A 23335-nucleotide genomic window follows, 5' to 3' on the forward strand; every position below is an offset into this window, starting at 1 on the left:
TAAAACACCATTAACTTGGTGTTAACTCATTCTCAAATTGCCCCCCTTAAAAATCAAATTGCCCCCCTGTGGGGCATGTGCCTCACATTGGGAACCTTGTACATAGGGAGCACTTTTTACTAAACAGAGGGAAGACACCCTCAGAACCACACAGCCAACCAGAACACAGTGCTACCTCAGTGAAGATCATGTCACTCTGCTTGGTTGCTAAGCAACACCCCCCTCTTATTTAGCTGATGTACTGGTAACAGAATTAACCCTTAAATTGCAAGGAGAATGATCCCTGCTGTTGGCCTTTCAACAGGGTGGTGTTTCCACCCTACCCTTCTCCCTGATGTGATAGTTTTCTACAAAGGGTTCTTCTTTTTGCTTTGATACGAGGAGAGTTCAGTCAATTCAGACCTCAGCTGCAGTCTGCATTGATGCATCTCACATACAGGATTACCTTCTTAACCTGCCGCCTGTGAAAACCAGGCCTATATCCAGAGAAAGTGATTGTTGTAAGTGAGGATGGCATACCAACGTTTTAATAAAGAACTACAAGAAGAAACAGAAGGCAACAGTGACTTTAAAATAACTGGTTTAATAACAAATCAGCTAGACCACAGCAAAGCAGTCACTTGGGTGATCTGGAAAATTCAGCTTGTTTTTTGAACTCTGCAGTTTGATTCAGCTAGAGAACTCGGTCATGAGTTCAAATCCACCTCAAGTCTTCTAAAAGCTGGAACTCTTGAAACCAACTGCTTTCGGTAGGCACCTTCTACATACTACATCCCAACGACTTTTGTTAAGAAAGATAGAAAAGGAAAGAAAACCAAGCGGCCTTTCTAAGTCCACCTCAACCGTGTGTGTGTGTGTGTGTGTGTGTGTGTGAATTTCGTTTATTTTACATCGGCCACATTACATCTTCTTGAGGCCCTGGCATTTTCTCTTCCTGTAGAAATGTCAACAAACCCAGCCATCTAGTTTCCAAGGATCTTCGGTTCGCCTTTCTGCAGCAAGACGCCGGAGAACTTCTAGCGGTTTCCAGAAACCAAAGGGCACCCCTTCACTTAAGAAATAGTCACAGATTGAAAGGGAGAAGCTCAGTCGACATCTCTTGGATTGATGCCCTTGGAGAACCGGCCGTGGCTGCTACTCCTCACTCCTCACTCCCCTCTTTGCTTTTTCAGGCAGATCTAAGGATTAACCCCCACCCCTATTCCCCCCTTGTTACCACTAAGCCAAGAACACAACACGAGCCAGAAGTCTGGCTTCTTGGCCAAACAGGCCCTACCTACCAACTCACAACACTTGGCCTAACATTTAGTTGTCACGCTAAAGTACCCACACAAACCACAGTGACTTCCCAAGCTTGGTTTTCTTTTTGTGGGGTGGGGGGAGGCTGCCGTTAAGTACCAACCCCCTTCTGCACCCAGCCACTCTCCCCTGCCTGGGTCCGCTTCTCTCACCAGTCCTGTCCCTCACGTTCCACCCGCGAACACCAAACAGCAACACCATCAGAGGTTGAGCACAACCTGTACCCCGGATACAGGTCTCATGCATCCCCCATTCTGGACGTCAACAAAGAAAACCAATCCCACTACTGCCACCACCATCACCACTTGCTGCTCATCTGTGCCTCCCCCTCCCCCTTCCTCCCATGGGGCATAGCCTCTAGGAAAGTGGGTCCCCCAGAAACCCCATCCTACGTGGCCCCCTCGCACTCCCCCACAGTGAGTTTCAAGGCTCCTTGCTGGTGCAGCGCCTTCAGGGCTTTGAACTCCAAGGGCATGGTGTGAGGGCTGGCCTGCGACGTGTAGCCATATCTCAGAGTGTCATAGTAGTGATACTTCACGGGGTTGTGGTCTTGATCTTGAGGAAAGGGCCAGAAGCCGTACAGATGGATCCGGTTGCAGAAGCGAGTGGCCAGGGTGTACATGAGCAGTCCGGTGGTTGGGCGTTTTATGTACACTTTGTTTGTCAGCCAATACCTAGGAGGGAAAAAGAGAAAAGAAGGCTGGAACTCATCGACCAAGGAAAGTGGACTGCGGTGGGTCAAGGACAGACAAAAGGAAAATGCTGGCCACATCCAATGTGTAAAATTAAAGCGCTCTTAGACAACTTCAGCAGTCAAGAAGACTCCTGGGAACTTCAGTTTAAGGGTGCTGACCTCACAGAGCTATAAATCTCAGTCTGCCCTCTTCTTTCTTCTCTTCCCTCTGTATTTCCTGGGAACCTGTCTCTTTAAGGCAAGGATGGGGACTCCCAGGCAGGGAAGAAATTTGATTCAAATTGACCTCATTTGCACTTTCTGAAACTCTGTGCGATCTGAAACACAGCCATTCTTCAAAATGTGCACACCTCCAAATTTTGCAGTTACAGTTCTTCATGTGTAAATGGGGTAAATGCATCTCTTAGTGAAAATGACATACAAAAATGCATTGTACAGGGTAAATAGTGTGTGTGTGGTGTGTGTGCATGTGTGCATATGAGAAACATTGCAAAAATGTTTATATTAGGCAAAAGTGTGTACAAAATTGTGTTAGGAGGAATTTGCACTAAAATGCTGGAGAATGATCACAAGGATTTGTTTATTTTTAATCACAAACCTGTGTACCTGTGGAAAACTGAACTCGTTTGGAGAAATGAGAAATTGACAGATTTGCCCCTCCTTAGTGTGTTGCAGGATCTCTTGAGGGTGGTGCAGAGGGAGCACTGAGGGCAGAACGTTTGAACTAGGGAGGGAAAATATCCTGGCTAGACTTCTAAATGTGGAACAAATTGCTGCATTATCTCTTTCTTCACACTCAGGTCAGCTTTGACACTGTCCATGTAGGCGCCAAGCACAGCTCTCCTGTTTTGCAAAACAGCTGAGGACCGTAACAAAAGCTAATTAATTTTGCAGACCTAAACGAAGGTGCCTCAAGTGCACGTGGGATGCCACATCAACGATGCACCTTTTGCTGCTGGAGACTCCAGGTTTTAATTAGGAAGGGAGGCTGTCTTGAGGAAGACTGTAATTATTTCCCCCCACTGCCGCCAAATTGGTCATACCAATCAGCCTTGCTGTTAAAACCTGAGATTTGTGTCGACTCAGAAAGCTGGGAAAAGGGCTGAGGGCCTGCCGTTTGATACCTCTTTTCAGCAAGCCATAGTGGCAGGGAGTATTTTCTTCCTAAGCCAGAAGAAGAGAATTTGTAAAAATAAATATCTGATAATAGGGACGCGGGTGGCGCTGTGGGTTAAACTTCAGAGCCTAGGACTAGCCTATCAGAAGGTTGGCAGTTCGAATCCCTGCGACGGAGTGAGCTCCCGTTGCTCGTCCCTGCTCCTGCCAACCTAGCAGTTCGAAAGCACGTCAAAGTGCAAGTAGATAAATAGGTACCGCTCTGGCGGGAAGGTAAATGGCATTTCCGTGCGCTGCTCTGGTTCGCCAGAAGCAGCTTAGTCATGCTGGCCACATGACCTGGAAGCTGTACACTGGCTGCCTTGGCCAATAAAGCAAGATGAGCGCCGCAACCTCAGAGTCGGTCACGACTAGACCTAATGGTCAGGGGTCCCTTTACCTTTTAAATATCTGATGGGGGGCTTTAAGGGCACCCAAGAGGTCCTTTTTATTGTGCACCCCTGATGATTTTCTCATGTTGACATAGAAACAGGAGAAGAACCTTCCTTCTCCCCATTTCTGATTCCCAGCAACTGTCATTCAGAGACATATTGCCTCCAGCAGTGGAGGTAAGACCCCCTGGCATCACAGTGACTTAAGAGACCCCTCTGGACTGCTGTCCCCCCCACTGTCCCATGCATATACTGCAACAAGTCACTGATGCAACACTAGTGCATTAGTGGTAGAATTACACTCAACCACCCACCCACCATTCTGCTTTCTTAGCTCTCCTACACTGCTTTCCCAGCATCCCTGCATTGTTGCCACAGGGCACTCCTGTGCTAAAGCGCAACAAATTGGAGTATGAAAAGTTAAAAGAACTTCAGCAGGAGGTTATGGCGCACACACTGATTGCAAATGAAGCAGCAGGTCTGCCCCTAAACCTTTGCAGCAGCTAGACTGGTGACTGGGGGCGGCCGCCAAGACCACATAACATTTGCTCCCAGTACGTTTCCAAGCACAATTCAAAGTGTTGGTGTTGACCTTTAAAGCCCTAAATGGCCTCAGCCCAGTATACCTGAAGGAGCATCTCCACCCCCATCATTCTGCCCAGACGCTGAGGTCCAGCGCCGAGGGCCTTCTGGCGGTTCCCTCATTGCGAGAAGTGAGGCTACAGGGAACCAGGAAGAGGGCCTTCTCGGTAGTGGTGCCCGCCCTGTGGAATGCCCTTCCATCAGATGTCAAAGAGATAGACAACTACCTGACATTCAGAAGACATCTGAAGGCAGCCCTGTTCAGGGAAGTTTTTAATGTGTGATAGTTTAATTATTTTTAATTTTTGTTGGAAGCCGCCCAGAGTGGCTGGGGAAACCCAGCCAGATGGGTGGGGTACAAATAATAACTACTTCTTCTTCTTCTTCTTCTTCTTCTTCTTCTTCTTCTTCTTCTTCTTCTTCTTCTTCTTTGCAGGTACAAACAGCCTTGAAAGCTCTACCTCAGAGTTTCCCAAACTTGGATCTCCAGCTGTTTTTGGACGACAACTCCCACCATCCCTAGCTAGCAGGAGCAGTGGCCAGGGATGATGGAAACTGTAGTCCAAAAACAGCGGGAGACCCAGGTTTGGGAAACCCTGTTCTACCTTCACTGTCAGAGGCAAGATTGGAGAGAGATGTGCTGTTGTTCTCAGGTCCTGCTTTTGTGAGCATCTGGTTGGAGAACTGGATGAGAACTGGGCCTTGGCCTGATCCACAAGCTCTTCTTATCTTCTTAGACCCTCACCTGGAGAGTGCACTGGTCAACCAGGTATAGAAGGGATGGGATGATCTCTCGGGGCCCTTGTTACCTGGGCAGGAGGATGCCATGGCATCTTGGGTGCAAAGGAGCAGCGTTGTGTAGTCATCAACCATCTGTTTGCATCCTTGCCTTCCCTCCCCATTGGAGCAGAGTGACATATTATACATGCCCACAAGACAGCTGGTCATCTTGCTGCCTTTTTGGCTGCAAGCGTGGACCTTGTCCGTGGCTTGGAGCTCTAATTGAATTAGCTCTTCCCAGCCCCAGCTGTTGGCTCTCCTCACCCCGCCCTCCCATCTTATTCATTACAGCGCGGACGTGTCTTTGCAACAGACAAGCCCTCTGCGCTTCTCTCGCCATCTGACCTGCTAGCCTGCGGCACCGTTTCATGGGCGGAAAACCAAACAAGCAGAGAAAAGCAACCCCTTGACGGACAATGTACACAGAATATTTGTCAGCTGGACAGCCGGTTCCAAATTTAGATGCAAGAATCTTCCCCGCTGTCACCAATTCCTCCCCCTCCCCTCCCTGTGGCATAGCCCAGGTGGCTTTCAAGGCCCCCAAAATCCAACAGCTGTTGAATTTCTGCTAGGCAATGCCTTAAAGGCACAGGTCCCCTGCCAGAAACAAAGAGCTGGCAGTCCTACTCAATCCCTACCATGATCTGCACTATTACACTTTGGCCCCATACCTTCCTGGCTCAGGATGAATCAGAAAAGGAGATCCAGGAAGAAGAAACAATGGAAGAGGATTGGAAGAAGTTTAAGGACTATCTACAAAAACATTATAAGTTGTATGAATGTTAAGTATTTGCACGATTTAGAAAACACCAGTTCCAGCAAATAGACTTTGTAAAATAGAAAATTAAGTTATGAGTAAGAAAAGGTCGAAATTTAAGGTATCACTATGTTTAACTTTAAGGTATGAGCAATTGATAAAAATTATTTTAAATTTAGAAGTATAATATATGGAAAGTACAAAATAAGGTATGAAACAAGGTAATAATTTGCTGACATTCTTATTATAAATAATGCAGGGTAAGGAGATGTGAGGAAGTCCAGTTAGTTATATAAGAAAAGTTATTCTGAACAGTTGGTTATATTTTTTTCCTTTTTCTTTTTTCTTTTTTATTTCTTTCTTTTTATATGGTTTCTTGGTGTATTTGTTCTGGCTTTTTGGTGTAGGGATCTTGTATTATGTATTTGAAAATTTAATAAAATATTTATAAAAAAAGAAAAAAAGAAAAGGAGATCCAAATCTGCTCATCCTCCACCTTGTCTGCCCTGGTGGTGCCTCCAGGGATCCAGGGAGCCTCTCCAAATTGCAGCAAGCCTGGCTGATAGCTTATGGCACGAGGCGACAGATGCAAGCACAGGTTTAGGAACCAGTTGATATGCAAAGCTTCTTTCATGAAATCCACTTAATTACAGCTCGGAAAAGAGCAGATTTGAGTAACAGACCCTTGTTTTCCTTCCGGTCCACCCACCCACCAACCTTCTCCTTGCTGTGGAGATGTAGGATTAAGCCAGTGCTGGATTTACGTATAAGCTAAAGAAGCTATAGCTTAGGGGCACACTCTCTTGGGGGGGAGGCCCCCCCAAAAAAATTAAAGGGGAAAAAACCCTGGATGTACATTTCCAAAATATAAGATAAAAAGCATATAAAATAAAACCTACCTACAGCAACAGTGTTTTGTGTTGTGTAGGCTCTTATGATGTAAGTAATGGGCCCCACCTGCTAGTCTGCTCCCTAAAATATCACTGGTTTGCTCATTTCTATATATAGGGTGCCTACATTCTGCATGTGCAAATGGCTTTAGATACCTATTAGGTCCATAAATTACCATATAGCATATAAGCAACACAAACAACAGTGGTAATTTGTTGTAGGACAGCTAGACATATAAAGGGCCCCATTACCTTCAGTAGCTTAGGGCCTCATCAAACCCTGGGTTAAGCCTACTGCAAAATGGAATCTCTCTCTCTCGTATGTTTAGCTACTGTTGACAGTGTCATTCCTGTTGGCAGACAGAGCAAAACTTCACCTGTTGTGGGCTAGTGGGTTCTGCTGTGTGTGTTGCTGGAGCCATTCAGGCTTGTGCACCTGCATGCAATGGGCTGTGATTCCTCTTCTGCTTTTCCTTGTGTTGGCAACAAGGAGCAGAACCACAGCCAAGGGTCGAAATCCCCACCTATATCTCCTACCATAGATGAGGCAGGGATTAATTCATGCATATATGTGTGCATCAATATTTAGTGCCGATCCACACATTCAGAGTAAACATGCTATTAAGCCTGGTGCAGGAGCCAGGGAACACCATACATTTAAAGCACATCCCTCCCTAATAGTTTGCCAAGGGTGCTGGGAATTGTAGTTCTTTGAGGGGTAAACTACAGCTCCCAGAGTTCTTTAAATGTACGATCTGTATAGAGTTATGTGTGCACGTCCCTTCTCTAACCCAACCAACAAACCTCCCTGCACAAAGATATATAGCTCATGAAGAATTACCTTTGCACTAGTTTTTAGCTCTCTCTTTTTCTTTTTTAAAATGAGCATGGCATTTGAACATGAAACAAACAATCCCAGAACATGCTGTTTTGCTGAAGGCTCTGAACAGCGTACAGTTTTTAAAAGCCATCGCTCAAAACTGAATTTGTGAGCGTCATCCCTGATGGGAGATGTGAGGCAGGCTTGGTTTAACTGGGATGCCTCTGCAGGGGACTTCATCTTTGATCGGTGCCACCAGAGGATGGCCTGGGAAGAGGGGCATTGCTTTTTCCTTGCAGGCTGTTTGTCTGCTGATCAAAAACAAGCAAGCATGCAAGCAAGGTACCTCTTCAAACTGCTTTATCTTCCAGCAGGGGAAAAAGATACGTGGAGCTAGTATATATTCCCCTACGCGTTAAAACAACAACGACACACAGTTGGATGTTGGTGATTTTGCTCAGTAAAACAGCCCACAAGGAAAGTTAAGCATCCCTTTCTCTCTGCATCTCTGCTCAAATTCAGATAAATATAAGCTAATGCAGGAGTAAGGAACCTTTTTTGGACTGAGGTCTGCATTCCCTTCTCAGCAACCTGTTGAGGGCCACATGCTAGTAGTAGACAGGGCCAGAGCAAAGGAGAGCAGAGCAATGAAGGTGAGTTTTATTCTTGTAAAGCAGGGCCTGTGAGGGGCGTGGCCTAGAGATTAGAGGTGTGGCCTGGGGAATAGAGAGGCTTGGAGGGCTGGATTTGACCCCAGGGCCTGAGGTCCCCCACCCCACATCCCTACACTAAAGCATTAAAGACAAAGACCACCAGGAACTGTTCTGCATGTCTCCCAAGAGCCCAATTTTGAGTGCTTTTTTGGCCCGGGGTGCAGAGTTCCTCACCCTCTGACAGCGTGCAGCAGCCGCAGGGATGGATAGGCGGTGTGGACGTTGATGTGGTGCTTGAGGATGAGCTCGTTGACCCACTCCACACGCTCCTTGCCTCCTTTGGCCATGAAGGCTGGGATCCAGAGGATGCTGCCGTTGAGGCTGTGCAGGCGCTGGACCAGCTTCTCCCGCCAGGTATCGTTCACCAGGTCCTCAAAAGCACGCTGGATGACCGATGGGTTCATGGTCACCAGATCTGTCTTGGTCCCCACGTCCCGGGTGTACTCTTGGACTGGGGCGAGGTTGCACCTGGAAGGGGAAATGTCAGGGCACACATCCAGGAAGTGGACATTAGAGCAGGCACCAAAAGAGGGTCTGAAATGATCAGGGAATGGGTCTATTTTTTGGCGAGGAAAAAACCTTTCTGACCCGAGGGTTCTATTCCTTTCCAGGAAACTTCCTATGGGTTTCATGTCAGGAGTGGTGGTGCATGAGGCCATGGGCAGAAGAAGGTTGCCCAGCCAAGAACGTGGCACTTGGACAAGGAATCCCACCTCCCTGTGTAGCATGTCAGCAATGGTAAATCCACAAGAGGAATGAAGCACTGGTCTTATCTTGAAGCACTGGTAAATCCACAAGAGGAATGAAGCGCCTCAGCCCCCATTGCTTCATGCTTCCTTTCCCATTGTGTAAAAGTCATACAGACAGACAACCCACAGAAGTTAAGAACAAGGCAAGAAGAGCCCTGCTGGACCAGACCAATTCTCCAGCATTCAATTCTCACAGTGGCCAACCACATGGCCCAGTTGGGAAGCCCACAAGCAAGACATGAGCACAATAGCATTCTTCTGCTCAGTTTCCCAGCAACTGCTCTGTCTGATCATGAAGGTGATACAGCCTTCATGTAGTGGTGTAATAGTCTGGAGTCCTTGGAGGTTGAAGACCCTTTACTATTTCTTAATCAGGGTACCGGCATCCTAGAGCTGCCCAGTTAGCATGAAAGGGGAGCTTTTTAGCCACCGTATGTGGCTAAATGAAGCATTTAGGAACACTCAAAACACAAGGGGCTTCCGTTTCAAGAGAATGGTGTTCAAGTTCTGTTACATACAGTGGAATGTCAAGAAAAACGCATATTAATTCACTCTGAAAGAAGATACTGGAGCACTGCAAATCATTTGCCTATGTATGTGCATGGAAAGTTGCTGAAAGGCAACACATGGAGATCTGCACTGATGCATCTCTACACAGTGCATCTCTTATTATTATTAATGTGATTATTGTATAATTACAAGATTACTGTATAATTTTGGCAGGCGGTATCAGCTTAGAAAAGGTGTGGCTGTGAGTGGGGAGTGGCTGTGACTGTCATGCACTTCTGAATTTCTCACTAAACTACTGGCATCAAAGCTTCAAAGCCTTATCCTCCGTGAATTTGTCTACCCCCTTAATCTATTCTGCCTTTGACTAGATGATCCTTGGGGTTCTCTACCAAGTCTACGGTTCATTTAAATGCAAACAGAATTGGATTTCTCCCCCACCCCTAGTTGAGATGCATGGTTTGGTTGGGGGTTATTTTAAAGAGAAGGCCTTCTTCAAAGCCGAGTGCTGCTTCATGGAAACCACCATTACCTTATCACAAAGTTGTGAGCATCTATCTCCTCTCCACAGCTGCTGTTCAACAGGATGCCTGAGTTGCCCACAATGGCGCATGTCTGAAAGTGTTTGCCTTTCAGTGGTGAAGTCCTGGGCAGGAGGGCATAGAGGTTTTGGGAAACGTTCATTGTGCTGTCTCTGTCAAACACATAGTGGATAATATCCCCAGGCTTGAGAGTTCCCTTTAGCACTGAGATGTCTTTTTCAGCATCCAGAAATTTCAAGATGTGCTTTCTTTTTAAAAGAAAAAAGGAGGGAGGGAGGGAAAGAGGCAATAAGTCTAGTTAGGAACACAGGAAGCTGTCTTCAACTTAGTCAGAATCATTGTCCTTCTAGCTCAGCATTGTCGACACCAGGGCTGGTAAACCTTTGGTCCTCCAGCTGTTGCTGGACTAAAAAGGTAAAGGACCTCTGACCATTAGGTCCAGTCGTGGCCGACTCTGGGGTTGCGGCACTCATCTCGCTTTACTGGCTGAGGGAGCCGGCATACAGCTTCTGGGTCATGTGGCCAGCATGACTAAGCTGCTTCTGGCGAACCAGAGCAGAGCACGGAAACGCCGTTTACCTTCCCGCCAGAGCGGTACCTATTTATCTACTTGCACTTTGATGTGCTTTCGAACTGCTAGGTTCGCAGGAGCAGGGACCGAGCAACAGGAGCTCACCCCGTCGCAGGGATTTGAACTGCCTACCTTCTGATCGGCAGGTCCTAGGCTCTGTGGTTTAACCCACAGCGCCACCCACGTCCCACCGTTGCTGGACCGTTGCTAGTCCACCGTTGCTGGACTACAACTCTCATAATCCCTGACTATAGTCCATGCTGTCTGGGACTGATGGGAATTGTAGTCCAACAACATCTGGTGGGCCAAAGGTTCCTCAGCCTTGGCTGACACTGATTAGAAGCAGCTCTCCAAGGTTTCAGACACGGGACCTTCCCAACTGTGCATGGAGATGCTTGGGATTGAACCAGGGACCTTCTGCAGCTATAACCCTTTCAGAGTCAGGCAGCTAGTTATGTAGCTTGCGGACTCAACAAGTAAAGAAGATGAGATGCAAGGACCATCACACTTGAGTAATGTCATTTCTTGCAGTGTTGCTGCACTGTATTATGTAATCCAGAGTAACCAATGTGATGTTCTCCAGATGTTCCTGGATTGCACCTTCCATAATTCTTGACCAGTGGCCCTGCTGGGTAATGGGAGCTGCAGTTCACCTACATCTGGAGGGCATCATGTTGGCTACCTCACATGTAAGCTGTGCCTTGATGCTATGGTTGTGCTGTCTTAATGGTATGGTTGTGATGTTGAGGGCCCTGTGTCATGGAGCCATCAGTAGACTGCATCTAGAAGGTTGCAGGTTCCCCATCCCAGCCTTACATTTTTTGTATGCCACTCTGCAAGTCTTTGGGGCAAAAGGATAGTGTATAAACAAACAAACAAACAAACAAACAAACAAACAAACATTTTTACATATATCTAAAAGGCTGCCACATATGCAGCACAAGAAGCATCATTTTCTTGAAGGATCTCTTTACACACACAAGCCATGTGTGCACAAACCCCATTCATGATGATGACAGGCATTTCACTGTAATAATAGTGAGTCTGCTGTTTGGAATTTATAATGCGAGTGTTTCAAGCAGCTCACATCGAAATTATCTCTATACTGCTTACATCAGCCACCTTGGTGGCTGCATTACCTCCAGCTGGGGGGCTGAGATGAAGGGATTTGCTGAAGGCTGCCCACTGAGTTGATAGCAGAGACAACATTTGAAATGGCGGCTTCGTGCCTTAGATGCTGCACCAGCAATCCTCAGTCCTCACTTCCCATGGTACTCCTACTTTGGCCCCCAGCTCCCTGCTGCTGCTCTGTCTGGAATTGCTAGTAATGCTGCCCAAACTCAAAATAACCTGGCTTGTAGATCTAATGCTTTAGTTGAGATTCCTACATTGCAAGGGGTTGGACTAGAATTATCAGGGGTCAGCAAACTTTTTCAGCAGGGGGCTGGTCCACTGTCCCTCAGGCCTTGTGGGGGGCTGGACTATATTTTTGAGAGAGAAAAAAGAATGAATTCCTATGCCCCACAAATAACCCAGAGATGCATTTTAAATAAAATCACACATTCTACTCATGTAAAAACATGCTGATTCCCGGACCATCCGCAGGCCAGAGTTAGATGGAGATTGGGCTGGATCCGGGCCCTGGGCCTTAGTTTGCCTACCCATGGACTAGATGATCCCTGGGGTTCCTTCCATCTCTACAATTCTATGATTCCATGAAATCTGCCAAGTTTGTAAATTCCCAAATAGAGAACGAGCTTTGCTACAATGGAATTTTTTTTTTTTAATATTTATTAAAATTTTTAAATACAAGTGTAAAAATAATAAACAATATAACATGTATCATAACATAGTTTCATAACTTCTTTGGACTCCCTCACGTCTCCCGCTCCCACTTACATCATTGTAAATTTTTACCAGCAATTTATCATCTTGTTTACCTTCTTGTGCTCCGTTCATTTAAATATAATCTAATAGTTCTCCAGAAAGTTTATATTTCTCACTTGTCATCCCAATTCCATCTAATTTAGTGGTGCTGCTACAACGGAATTTAATATTTTTTCAATTTTTTTTGAATAACTGAGATAAGTTATGGGTCAACTTATTCTTATCTGGGTGAAGTGGTTGTTTTATGTTGTTGGGTGATATTTGTGGATGAATGCTTTTATTGCTTTTCTGTTATGTTATTAGTGCTTGTCTTCTTTATAAGTATTTTTATATTTTCTCCGTAAATGGCCTCAAGCCTTCTGCTGACTGTGTGAAATGATGCACAAATTGAATAAACTAAACCAAACGGAAAAAAACCTGTAGATACGTCAAAATCTCGAAACAAACGCCAAACTTTCATCCAATCTTGTAACACTGGATTTTGATGTGCCCATTCCTAGAAATTAGATAGTACCTGATCTTCAAAGAGAGTGTCTGGTTGTGTTGCCATTTGGACGGAGCTGGATGGTGCTTAATACTTTCATTGCTTCTGTCAACAACAGCTGGAGATAAGGAGCCATTTATTAACACTTCGGCTCTGGAGAGGAGAAAAAGAGAGAAAGGGAGAGGTAGTGGTGGAGGAAGAAAAAGAGCAGGATCCATTAGCACAGATTCCAGCAAGATCTCTCAAGATACCCAAAAGAATTATGGGCGCTGTAGTTCACCCTTCACAGAGTCAGTTTCCAGCAACCCTGAACAAACTGCATTGCCCAGAATCCTTTGAGGGAAATCACGTGCTTTAAAGATATAGTGTGTACACAACCCTTGTGGAACTCAGCAAAGTGAGGGGCAAAACTAGAATTGTTTGGTGCTGCCTGCCATTGGCTCTGGCGCCACCTACTGTTGATCTCCCTGCTTTCTGCCCAATCAGTCTCAATGACTACAAGCCGCTGGTGGTAATGAGATAGGAGAGTACTGCGGGAGAGGTGGACGATTCTGGGTGGACAGAGGGATGATTAAGAAAATCTGCAGCAGAACAGGAAAGGAACAGATATCTATGAGGTGTGTGGAAAGAGCACCATCTCACATAAAAGAGAAAGGAGGGGGGGGGGAGAGAATATGCATGAGAACGTGTGAGCATGAGTGTGTGTATGAGAGAGAGAGAATGAAGCAGATTAATAGCCCTCTTAAAGCAAAACACAAATGAACGCAACATCCAATTTACGAACCTATTAGGTTTGCCATGTAAGCTGCTCAGTGCCGATCTGATTGCACCTCTGCTTCCAGAATTCCTACAGGACAAAGGAAATGCATTATTCATCAAACTGGTGCCTTTTCGCAAAGCTTTTGCTCAACCGTCGGTGTGATCTCCTCTTTGCTGTATAGTCTGGAGGGCTCCAAAGTTAGAAGCTTTCATTTATGTATCATGTGTAGGTTCCAGGGCACAACGTAAAGGCACAATTTGTGACTGGAGGCATTTTCCTGTAATTAAATATCTTCCAAGAATTCTACAGAATTCTATTGGCCACAATAAAATATTTACCCTAGCAGGTGGACTCCAGAAGTGATGGATGGCTAACCCCCATGAGCCCAGCCCGCCCAGCTGTCACCTGGTCACTGGCTTCCTCACTAGGCAGAAATGGATTGTATTTCTATTTAAATTACAGGGTTGTCTCTAAGATAGCACAAAATGAAAGCCACTTATACCTGCCCAGCTGGCGAAATGTTTTGCACCAGCAGAACTTCATTGTGCAATTGAATTGTGGAGCAGGTTGCTGGTAACTGTGTTGCATAGTAGATTGTGCAATCTGTTGCACAAGAGGTTTCTGCTAGCACAACAGTTGCATTAGATTACTCTGCTGTGCAAGTGCTTCCATTTGTTAGCCCGAGAGTCCTTGCTAGAATTACTATGGATACAGACCATAGTAATTCTTTCTAAGCCTGCATATAAATATATGTTTATTAATATGCACACACACATGCAATTGCATAATTAACATGTGCAATTATATAATATGTATAATCGGTGTTTTTTTTCTAGGGGTAGTCGAGGGTATGCAGTACCAGAACCATTTTTTTCCTAGAAGAAAAGCAATGTATATAATATAATACACACACACACACACACACACACACACCTGTGTCCTTTTGGGGGGTTGATGCTTATGTGGACACCCTACTAAGGGACCCTTTACTCCGGTATCCACAGGAAGCGGGTGGCACAGTGGTCTAAACCACTGAGCCTCTTGGGCTTGCTGATCAGAAGGTTGGCAGTTCGATTCCCCACAATGGGCTGCGTTCCTGTTGTTCTGTCCCAGCTCTTGCCAACCAAGCAGTTTGAAAGCATGCCAGTGCAAGTAGATAAATAGATACCGCTGTGGCAGGAAGATAAATGGCATTTCCGTGCGCTCTGGTTTCCGTCACGGTGTTCCATTGCACCAGAAGCAGTTTAGTCATGCTGGCCACATGACCCGGAAAGCTTCCTGTGGATAAACACCGGCTCCCTTGGCCTGAAGGGAGATGAGTGCCACAACCCCATAGTCACTTTTGACTGGACTTAACTTTACCTTTACCTTTTTTTACCTTACTCCAGTAACAATAGTGACTGATCGGATGTTTCTGGGAAGCTGACTAGGGTGCTTGGAAGCCACAGCTATCCCTCCTATTGTTTGAACACCACCCTGAGCACCTGATATTCAGAGGTCCTCTGCCTCTTAGATCGTATCCGGATCATATATCTAAAGCAGCTGTACACCTCTTTAACAGTTGTGTGGCTTCCCACAAATAATCCTTGGAAGGGTAGTCTGTAAAGGTTGCTACAGGAGCGGGAAGCAACAGTGACCTTACTGTGGGTGTCTGCTATAGACCTTCAAGCCAGACTGAAGACTTGGATGATGCCTTCCTAGAGCAGATTACCAAACATTCCGAAAGGAGAGCTATAGCAGTCATGGGAAACTTCAGCTACCCAAATATCTGTTGGAAATAAAACTTTGCCAAGAATGTAAGGTCCAACAAATTCCTCAGTTGCCTTGCTGACAATTTCATTTCCCAGAAGCTGGAAGAAGCAACAAGCGAATCAACTATTGTGGACCTGTTCCTCACCAACAGGGAAGAACTACTCAGTGAGGTGGAAGTAGTGGGAAACTTGGGAGGAAGTGATCATGTCCTCTTGGAATTCAGGATGCAGAGGAAAGGGAAAGCTGAGTGTAGTGGAATGTGCACTCTAGACTTTAAGAATGCCGATTTCAAAAAGCTTATAGAACTACTGGGTGAGAGCCTATGGTCAGAAATGCCCCAAGAGAAGGGAGCTCATGATGGATGGGAGTTTCTTAGAGGTGAAATACTGAAGGCACATTCACAAACAATTCCAATACGAAATAAAAGTAGGAGGCATCTAAAGAAACCAGTGTGGTTGCATAAAGAATTTATGGATGAACCGAGATTTAAGAAGAGATGAATAAGAAAATTGCAAAGGTAGGGTATACATGACTAGCCAACACTCACAGGGAGAAGGTCAGGTGGGCTAGAGCCCAGGATTGCAAGAGAGGTTAAAAATAATAATAATAATGAATTTTTTTTTGGCTATGCTCAGAGCAAGAGGAAGAATAAGGAAGTACTATTTCCTCTGTGTGAGAAAAAAGGAGAAATGCTATTGACCGAGTGAGAGAAGGCAGAACTGCTCAACACCTACTTTCCCTCTGCCTTCTCCCAAAAGCAAAACAGCGCCCAACCTGGTGATAGTATAATAAATGATGCAGAGAGGGAGCTGCAGCTCAAGATAGGAAAAGAGGCAGTAAGGAAACACCTAGCTGCTTTGAACTGCATCCAAGGGTATTAGAGTAATGTGCAGATGTAATCTCAGAGCCTCTGTCTATAATCTTTGAGAATCATTGGAGAACAGGTAATGTCCCTGCAGACTGGAGGCAGACAAATATTGCCGCCATCTTCAGAAATGGGGAAAAGAGAAGCCAGGTAACTAGTGACAGCTTGACATTCAAGCCAGGAAAAGTCCTAGAATAGATAATGAAACAGGTGGCCTGTGAGCTCTTGGAAAAGGAAGTTGTGGTTACTAAGAGCCAGGCTGGGTTTCTGAAAAACAAGTCATGCCAGACTAAACTTATTTCTTTCATACACACACACACACACACACAGAGAGAGAGAGAGAGAGAGAGAGAGAGAATTACAAGCTTGGTGGATCAGGGGAATGCTGTGAATGTAACGTATTTGGATTCAGTAAGGCTTTAGGCAAAGTCCTCCATGATATCCTTGTGGAGAAGCTGCTAAAACGTGGGCTAGACAATGTTACTGTTAGGTGGATTTGTGGTGGTGGTTGACTGACCAAACCCAAAGAGTGCTTACCAATGGTTCCTTGTCAGCCTGGGGAAAGTGGCAAGATAACTTTCAATGTACATTGTAGCTGTAACCTGCATCTGGAGAGACCATTTAGGGCAGCCAAGGTTCAGAAAAGGGAAACCAAAATAATGAAGGGGATGGAGTGATTTCCTGATGAGGAAAGGTTGCCGCGTTCAAAATGGTGAGGAAGAAGTGACACGCAAGAAGTTCATTAAATTATACTTTGCATAGAGAAAGTGGATGGGGAAAAGTTTCCTCCCTCTCTTATACTTCTGGAAGCCATGAACAGCCAAAGAAGCCAAATGCCAGAAAATTCAGGACAGATGGAACAAAGTACATCTTCATGCAGCTCATAGTTAAACTGTGGAACTCCCTCCAGCAGGAGGCAGTGATGGCTTCCAAGATGGGTGGCTTTAAAAGAGAATTGGACACATTCATGGAGGGGAAGAACAACTGGAGGGCCACAGGTTCCCCTTCCTGGTGGTCATGTACACTGTACTCCATGTGTTGGCAACTTTGAGGCTGGACTACAGCAATGTGTTCTCTGTGGGGCTTCCCTTGGGCCTAGTTTGTAAGCTCCAGCTGGTGCAGAACCAGGCAGCCAGACTGCCGGTGGGTGCATCTGGCTGACAACATGTGACGCCGTTGTTAAAACATCTGTACTTGGCTGCCCATCTACTACTGAGCCAGGGTCAAGGTCCTTGAAAGCTCTGAACAACTGAGGCCCAGGATACCTTAGGGCAGTGTTTCCCAACCTTGTGCCTCCAGCTGTTTTTGGACTACAATTCCCATCATCCCTTGCCACTGGTCTTGCTAGTCAGGGATGATGGGAGTTGTAGTTCAAAAACAGCTGGAGGCACAAGGTTGGGAAACACTGCCTTAGGGAACCCCCTGAACCCTTATATCACTGAGATCGTGAGCAGGCGTGTCATTTGCTGCTTCCCAAGTCTGCTTCCCCAAGAAACTGAGCCATTAGTGCTCTGTCAATACAGATCCAGCAGGTGACTTCGAGTTACACCTTTGCTGGGAACTTTTATTTGTTCTCAGGCTTATGCAGACAAGATTAACAGTTTCTGTGTTAGCTAGCTGATGATCTAAAAAAACCTGAACCACCTGTGGTTTTTATTGTGTATGTATAATTGTTGTGAACCATTTAGATTTTGTTGTTTAAATCAAATTTCAGGTCCCCAGTATTTTTAAAAGACAAATAAATAAACTAAGTGCCCATGTGTAGCTTCTTTTCTACTTTACTTGACACCTCGCATCATTTTCAATCTCTGCCATTCCTCCTTCTGGGAGTTAAGTGCTTGATAAGTACTCTGAGAAACAGTCGGATGCCCATCTTCCCAAAGCTGCAGGCAGCAGCCGAATCCACTCTGCTGGTTCATGTGTATCATTTTCCTCAGCAGATTCTTCTTCCCCTTGCCCTCCCCCTGCATCCCCACCCAGACCTTTCATCTTTATGTGCTCAGCCATTCAGTGGCCTTGGGAAGAGAGAGCTCACTTTCATGTCTCTTTATTGTTTGCAAGTCCCAGGGAGAGGAAATCCAGGAGAAAGGGCCCTTTGTTTGCTAAAGAGCAAAGGGTGTGTGTGTGTGTGTGTGTGTGTGTGTGTGCATTCATTTTGGCTTTACAGGTGGCCTAGGGCACCCTTCCCCAACCTGGTGCCCTCCAGATGTTTGGAGTGAAGCCCCAGCTAGCACAGCTGTTTGATCCATGTGTGGTTTAAAGATTCTCAACCTTTATGAAAGGAGTGGAAACCTTTGCAGTTAGCAGCACCTAGACAGCTGATGGTCACATCCACACCAAACATTTTAAACTCAAATAATCCTGGGAACTGTAGTTTATCCTCCCAGTGCTACAATTCCCAGCTCCCTTAACAAACTACAGTTCCTGGGATTCTTTGCGGGGGGGGGCATGCTTTAAATATACACTTTAAATATACCAGGCAGAGGGCCTTCTCGGTAGTGGCACCCGCCCTGTGGAACGCCCTCCCACCAGATGTCGAGGAAAGAAACAACTATCTAACTTTTAGAAGACATCTGAAGGCAGCCCTGTTTAGGGAAGTTTTTAATGCTTGATGTTTTATTGTGTTTTTAATATTCTGTTGGAAGCCACCCAGAGTGGCTGGGGAGGTCCGGCCAGATGGGCAGGGTATAAGTAATAAATTATTACATTATTTTTATTTTTATAATTATGGATATCATCTGAACAGGTATAATTCACCTGCTCACGATCTGTAAGGTACAATGTGTTGTACTTCTGTCTAAATTATGTTAATTCTTTCCATGGATATGTATGCAAATTGGATGCAGACTGTGCAAAGAAAAACCTGGGTATTTGCAGAAAGGATCACTCTCCCATAAGTCTATCCTCACATAGCTCCTGGCCTTGAAGTTTCTCTACTCCATGGCTGTGGTAAGCCATCAGAAAGCCCGCTGCACAACATTTTTAGCAACCCTGATCAGCTCTGCTTCCTGGGCTGCCTCTTCGTGGAGCAGCAAAACCAGCCATGTCCTGTCACACATTTTGTGTTACTAGATGTGATGGTAGAGGAGGGTGGAAGATGACTGAAGGGGGTGCAGAGTAGCTGTGTCTCCTTTGAGTGAAGGGATCTCCCATTTGAGCACAGCCTCCCCAGACTTGATCTCCCCTGCCCAGGACAAGGGGAACCTCATATTCCTGCCTCGCCAAAAACGACTTGAGATCTCGCACATCAATGTTTAAAGGTCTCATCTGCTCACGTTGTCACAGCCTGGCAACGAGGTGTCTAAAAAAGCTCTCCTCCGAAACAGCAGGTACTCTCTGGGGAGCCGAATCGTTCTTCAAAGCCACGGCAGTGAATTCTAGCAAGTCAAGAATTGTCTTTCACTGTAGCTATACAGAACTTCTCCTTCTTCCCTTGGAACCATATAAGGAGGAGGAGGGTCAGGAAGCAGTTCAAATTTGCAGTTCAAATTATGCCCTGAAAGGAAGGCAAGATAACTCATAACTTTCAGGTTTAGACAACTGGGGTGGATGGCTTTATAGTGCAAAAATCCATACCCTACCAGGGAGACTCAGAATATTATGCTTGTTTTATGCTTTTCTTCATTCAGGACTGTGTCCACCACATTCTGTCTGCTAGCACAAAGTCTCTTGCACTTTTGGATGGGTGAGTTTTTATGTTGAGCGGCAGAGGAATTCAAAGCAACAGTTGTGCTAGAAGGAACTTGTTGCACAACAGATTGTGAAATTTACTGCACAGCAAAGTCACCAGAAAACCTGCTTTTGCATTCTTGTGTGCAACCACATTTTGCTGATGGCAAACCTTTCACCAGCAGACAAGTATGCCGCTAAGTGACTTTAATTAGCACCACAGCCTTTAGGTTTTACATAATTGTATTCAGAATTGCAAGCATTCATTTTTGTTTCATCTCATTTTAACATTTTATCTTTCTTTTTAAAGGGAAATTTACCAGAGAGAATTGGCATTTTACATCTGTTTGTGTGGCGGTTTATTCAGCTCTGAGTTCACTTGTTCTGTGATGACCAGATACAAATACACCAGTCTAATACTACTGCTCAGAAGTAAGGATGGGTAGAAATTTGGTTCACAGGAATTCACATTTTAATGTGAAACTACCTAATATTCATTCTCTGAAGCAATAAGAGAACTGAAACACAATTATCCCCAGGTTCAGTCATTTGCATCTTCAGGTAAAGCTGGAAAGTCACAAGCCGATCATTGTAGATATTATTGAGTTAGATAGGCCAGTGGTCTGACTCAGTAAAGAACGCTTTACTCTTGTATATGCATTGTTGTACACATGAAATACAATTGCAAAATTCAGAGGAACGCGAAATTTGGAAAAGGGCTGTGTTTTGGTTTGTGCAGTGCTTCAGAAAGTGCAAAGGAGATGGATTTGGATCGGATTTCTTCCCCATCCTTGCCTCTAAAGATCCCCCAGGAAACACGGAGGGAAGAAAAGAAAGAAGACAGGAAAACAAAGAGGGAGAATGTGGAAAGTGGGATCTAAAAGGTCTGCTTGCTGAGAATGGGTGGGAGAGGACCGGGGGTGGGGGTGGGGAGACCAGCATCCTATACATAAATATAGCCTGACATGATTGTCATTACACTGGGACCGCCAGACCAGAACCGGCCACCAGCCCATTTCACATCTCATCCCTGTCTCTTCCAGTGGTTGCTCCTGGTTAATTCAAAGGCAGGTTATTATCCCTCTGATAACCTACCTCACCTGCACCTCATCATTCACACTGTATCCTGGTGTAGGAGAAGGAAGGAGATGGTGAATTAATTTTTGCTGCTGTTGGGGGGGGGGGGAATCGGGAATAAAATAACCGCAAGCTGTGTGCCAGGCAGACACTGAGCACCCTTCCTAAAGTACTCTCTAGTGCCTAATTGATTTCATGATAAAGGGGAATGATTAGGACACAATGTGATTTTTTTCAGGGTGGGGTGGGGGAGAGGGACAGAAATTTGGATGGGGAAGTGATGCTCTGCTTCTCCTTAGATGACCCAAGTTTCCAGGTGTAGAGAACTCCTGGGCCTCCAGATGTTTCAGCGTGGTGCTGATAATGCCAAGGTTGCAGGTTCGAGTCCCATAAGGGACAGCTGCATATTCCTGCATTGCAGAGGGCTGGACAAGATGATCCTCAAGGTCCCTTCCAACTCTATGGTTCTGTGATTCTATGATTCTCTGATCTACAGCTCCTTTGGCTTCACCGACAGGCACTGATGGGTGTCCAAAAAGATCTGGAAAGTCACGGGTTCCCCAGTCATTGAGACCATGGCCTTCTATGGAGAACCCTCTGGTGTATTTAGGTTAAAAACCTGAGCCATCTCCACAGTCTCACAGCTTTGGGGGAGGGATTAAGTGCCTATAGTAGGTGTAAATGTAAAGGTAAAGGGACCCCTGCCCATTTGGTCTAGTCACAGATGACTCTGGGGTTGCGGCACTCATCTCACTTTTTTGGCTGAGGGAGCCGCTGTACAGCTTCCAGGTCATGTGGCCAGCATGACTAAGCCGCTTCTGGTGAACCAGAGCAGCGCACAGAAACGGTGTTTACCTTCCTGCTGGAGCGGTGCCTATTTCTCTACTTGCACTTTGACGTGCTTTTGAACAGCTAGGTTGGCAGGAGCAGGGACCGAGCAATGGGAGCTCACTCCGTCATGGGGATTCGAACCACCGACCTTCTGATCAGCAAGTCTTAGGCTCTGTGGTTTAACCCACAGCGCCACCCACGTCCCTATAGTAGGTGTAGGTTTGCACAATTAAAGTGCAACAAATGGTGCAACAAATCCATTTAAAATAATAATAATAATAGACTTCTGGCGGCTTGAAAAATGATAGGGAAATCTGCTGTAAAGTATAGTCTGAGCAAATTACTAATGGGACTAATGACTAAACAGAAGAAGAGGAAGAAGAAGAAGAGTTTGGATTTGATATCCCGCCTTTCACTCCCTTTAAGGAGTCTCAAAGCAGCTAACATTCTCCTTTCCCTTCCTCCCTCACAACAAACACTCTGTGAGGTGAGTGGGGCTGAGAGACTTCAGAGAAGTGTGACTGGCCCAAGGTCACCCAGCAGCTGCATGTGGAGGAGCGGAGACACGAACCCAGTTCCCCAGATTACGAGACTACCGCTCTTAACCACTACACCACACTGGCTCTAAACAGCCCTCGAGCAAATCAGGATGAATACCAGGTGAGTGTTGATTGTCTTATGACTGCCACAGAATCAAATCAGCACAAATGCTCAATCAAGTTCCAGTATAGCTTGTTTCCAGGCTGTCACTGTTTTCAAGTGGGATTCAACCACACATGGACAAATTTTGGATGTGCGATTAAAGCTGATTGGGAGGTTTTTGTGCCACAATCTCACTTCCCTAAAAGATTGGACTTTTTTGTGATACGGAAAGTGATGGAGAAATGCCCTGGGAAGTGTGGAGTGATGCTCAATGCAACATCATCTAACCTTCCAGCAAACATATCAGGATGAATGCTCAATGAACAAATTATCTGGAATTGGGGGGCGGGGCATGCCCCATTTTGCTGTTTGAGGGCTCTTCTCCTTGGGTCTTGCTTGCAGGTTTCCCATTGGGGCATCTGATTGGAACAGTGTGCTGGACTGAGGCCAGAGATGGAAGGAAGAGATAACCCCGACTAGAGAAGAATGGCAAATCAAATTGATGGACTATGCTGAAATGGCAAAACTATCTCATGCAGGGATTTACTGGCCTTTGGGATCTGGACTTGGGTCAGGAGGAAATTGGAGTTGTGGGGACCTTCAGATTTGGAGGGATTTTGAAACGCGTCCTGAAATATCTTTTGGATTTTAGTTTTAACCACGGAGATGTGGATGACATGTCGAGAAGGAATAAAAACATTGCTAGGTTGGAGCTCCCCCGAGACCTACTCTTCAGCATCAAAGGAAGGAAATTAACAACAAGATCAGCAGAAGACAAAGTATACGAAGAAGACTTGCAGAAGGGACCTGGAAAAGAGTTAAGAGCCTCAGACAGAAGATCACCAGGTTGATGGACTATATGGATTTGATGGAAATGACTGGCAGAATCTGAGACCAGGGAGAAGAGACGGTGGAAG

General features: G+C 45.6%; 1 protein-coding gene across 1 annotated transcript in view; it reads right to left on the reverse strand.

Annotated features, from left to right (window-relative positions):
• Positions 1–563: 563 nt before the first annotated feature.
• ST8SIA2 (ST8 alpha-N-acetyl-neuraminide alpha-2,8-sialyltransferase 2) overlaps positions 564–23335 on the reverse strand; it is a 30048-nt gene continuing 7276 nt past the window's right edge. The window contains exons 2-6 of the mRNA XM_081839186.1: positions 13607–13669; positions 12853–12975; positions 9871–10128; positions 8257–8550; positions 564–1973 (exon numbers count right to left, since the gene is read on the reverse strand). Coding sequence (XP_081695312.1) covers positions 1688–1973; positions 8257–8550; positions 9871–10128; positions 12853–12975; positions 13607–13669 — 1024 coding nt within the window. The 3' untranslated portion in view covers positions 564–1687. The remainder of the gene's footprint in view (positions 1974–8256; positions 8551–9870; positions 10129–12852; positions 12976–13606; positions 13670–23335) is intronic.

Source organism: Podarcis erhardii, assembly GCF_964252035.2.
Source record: "Podarcis erhardii genome assembly, chromosome: 14".
Lineage (NCBI taxonomy): Eukaryota > Metazoa > Chordata > Lepidosauria > Squamata > Lacertidae > Podarcis > Podarcis erhardii.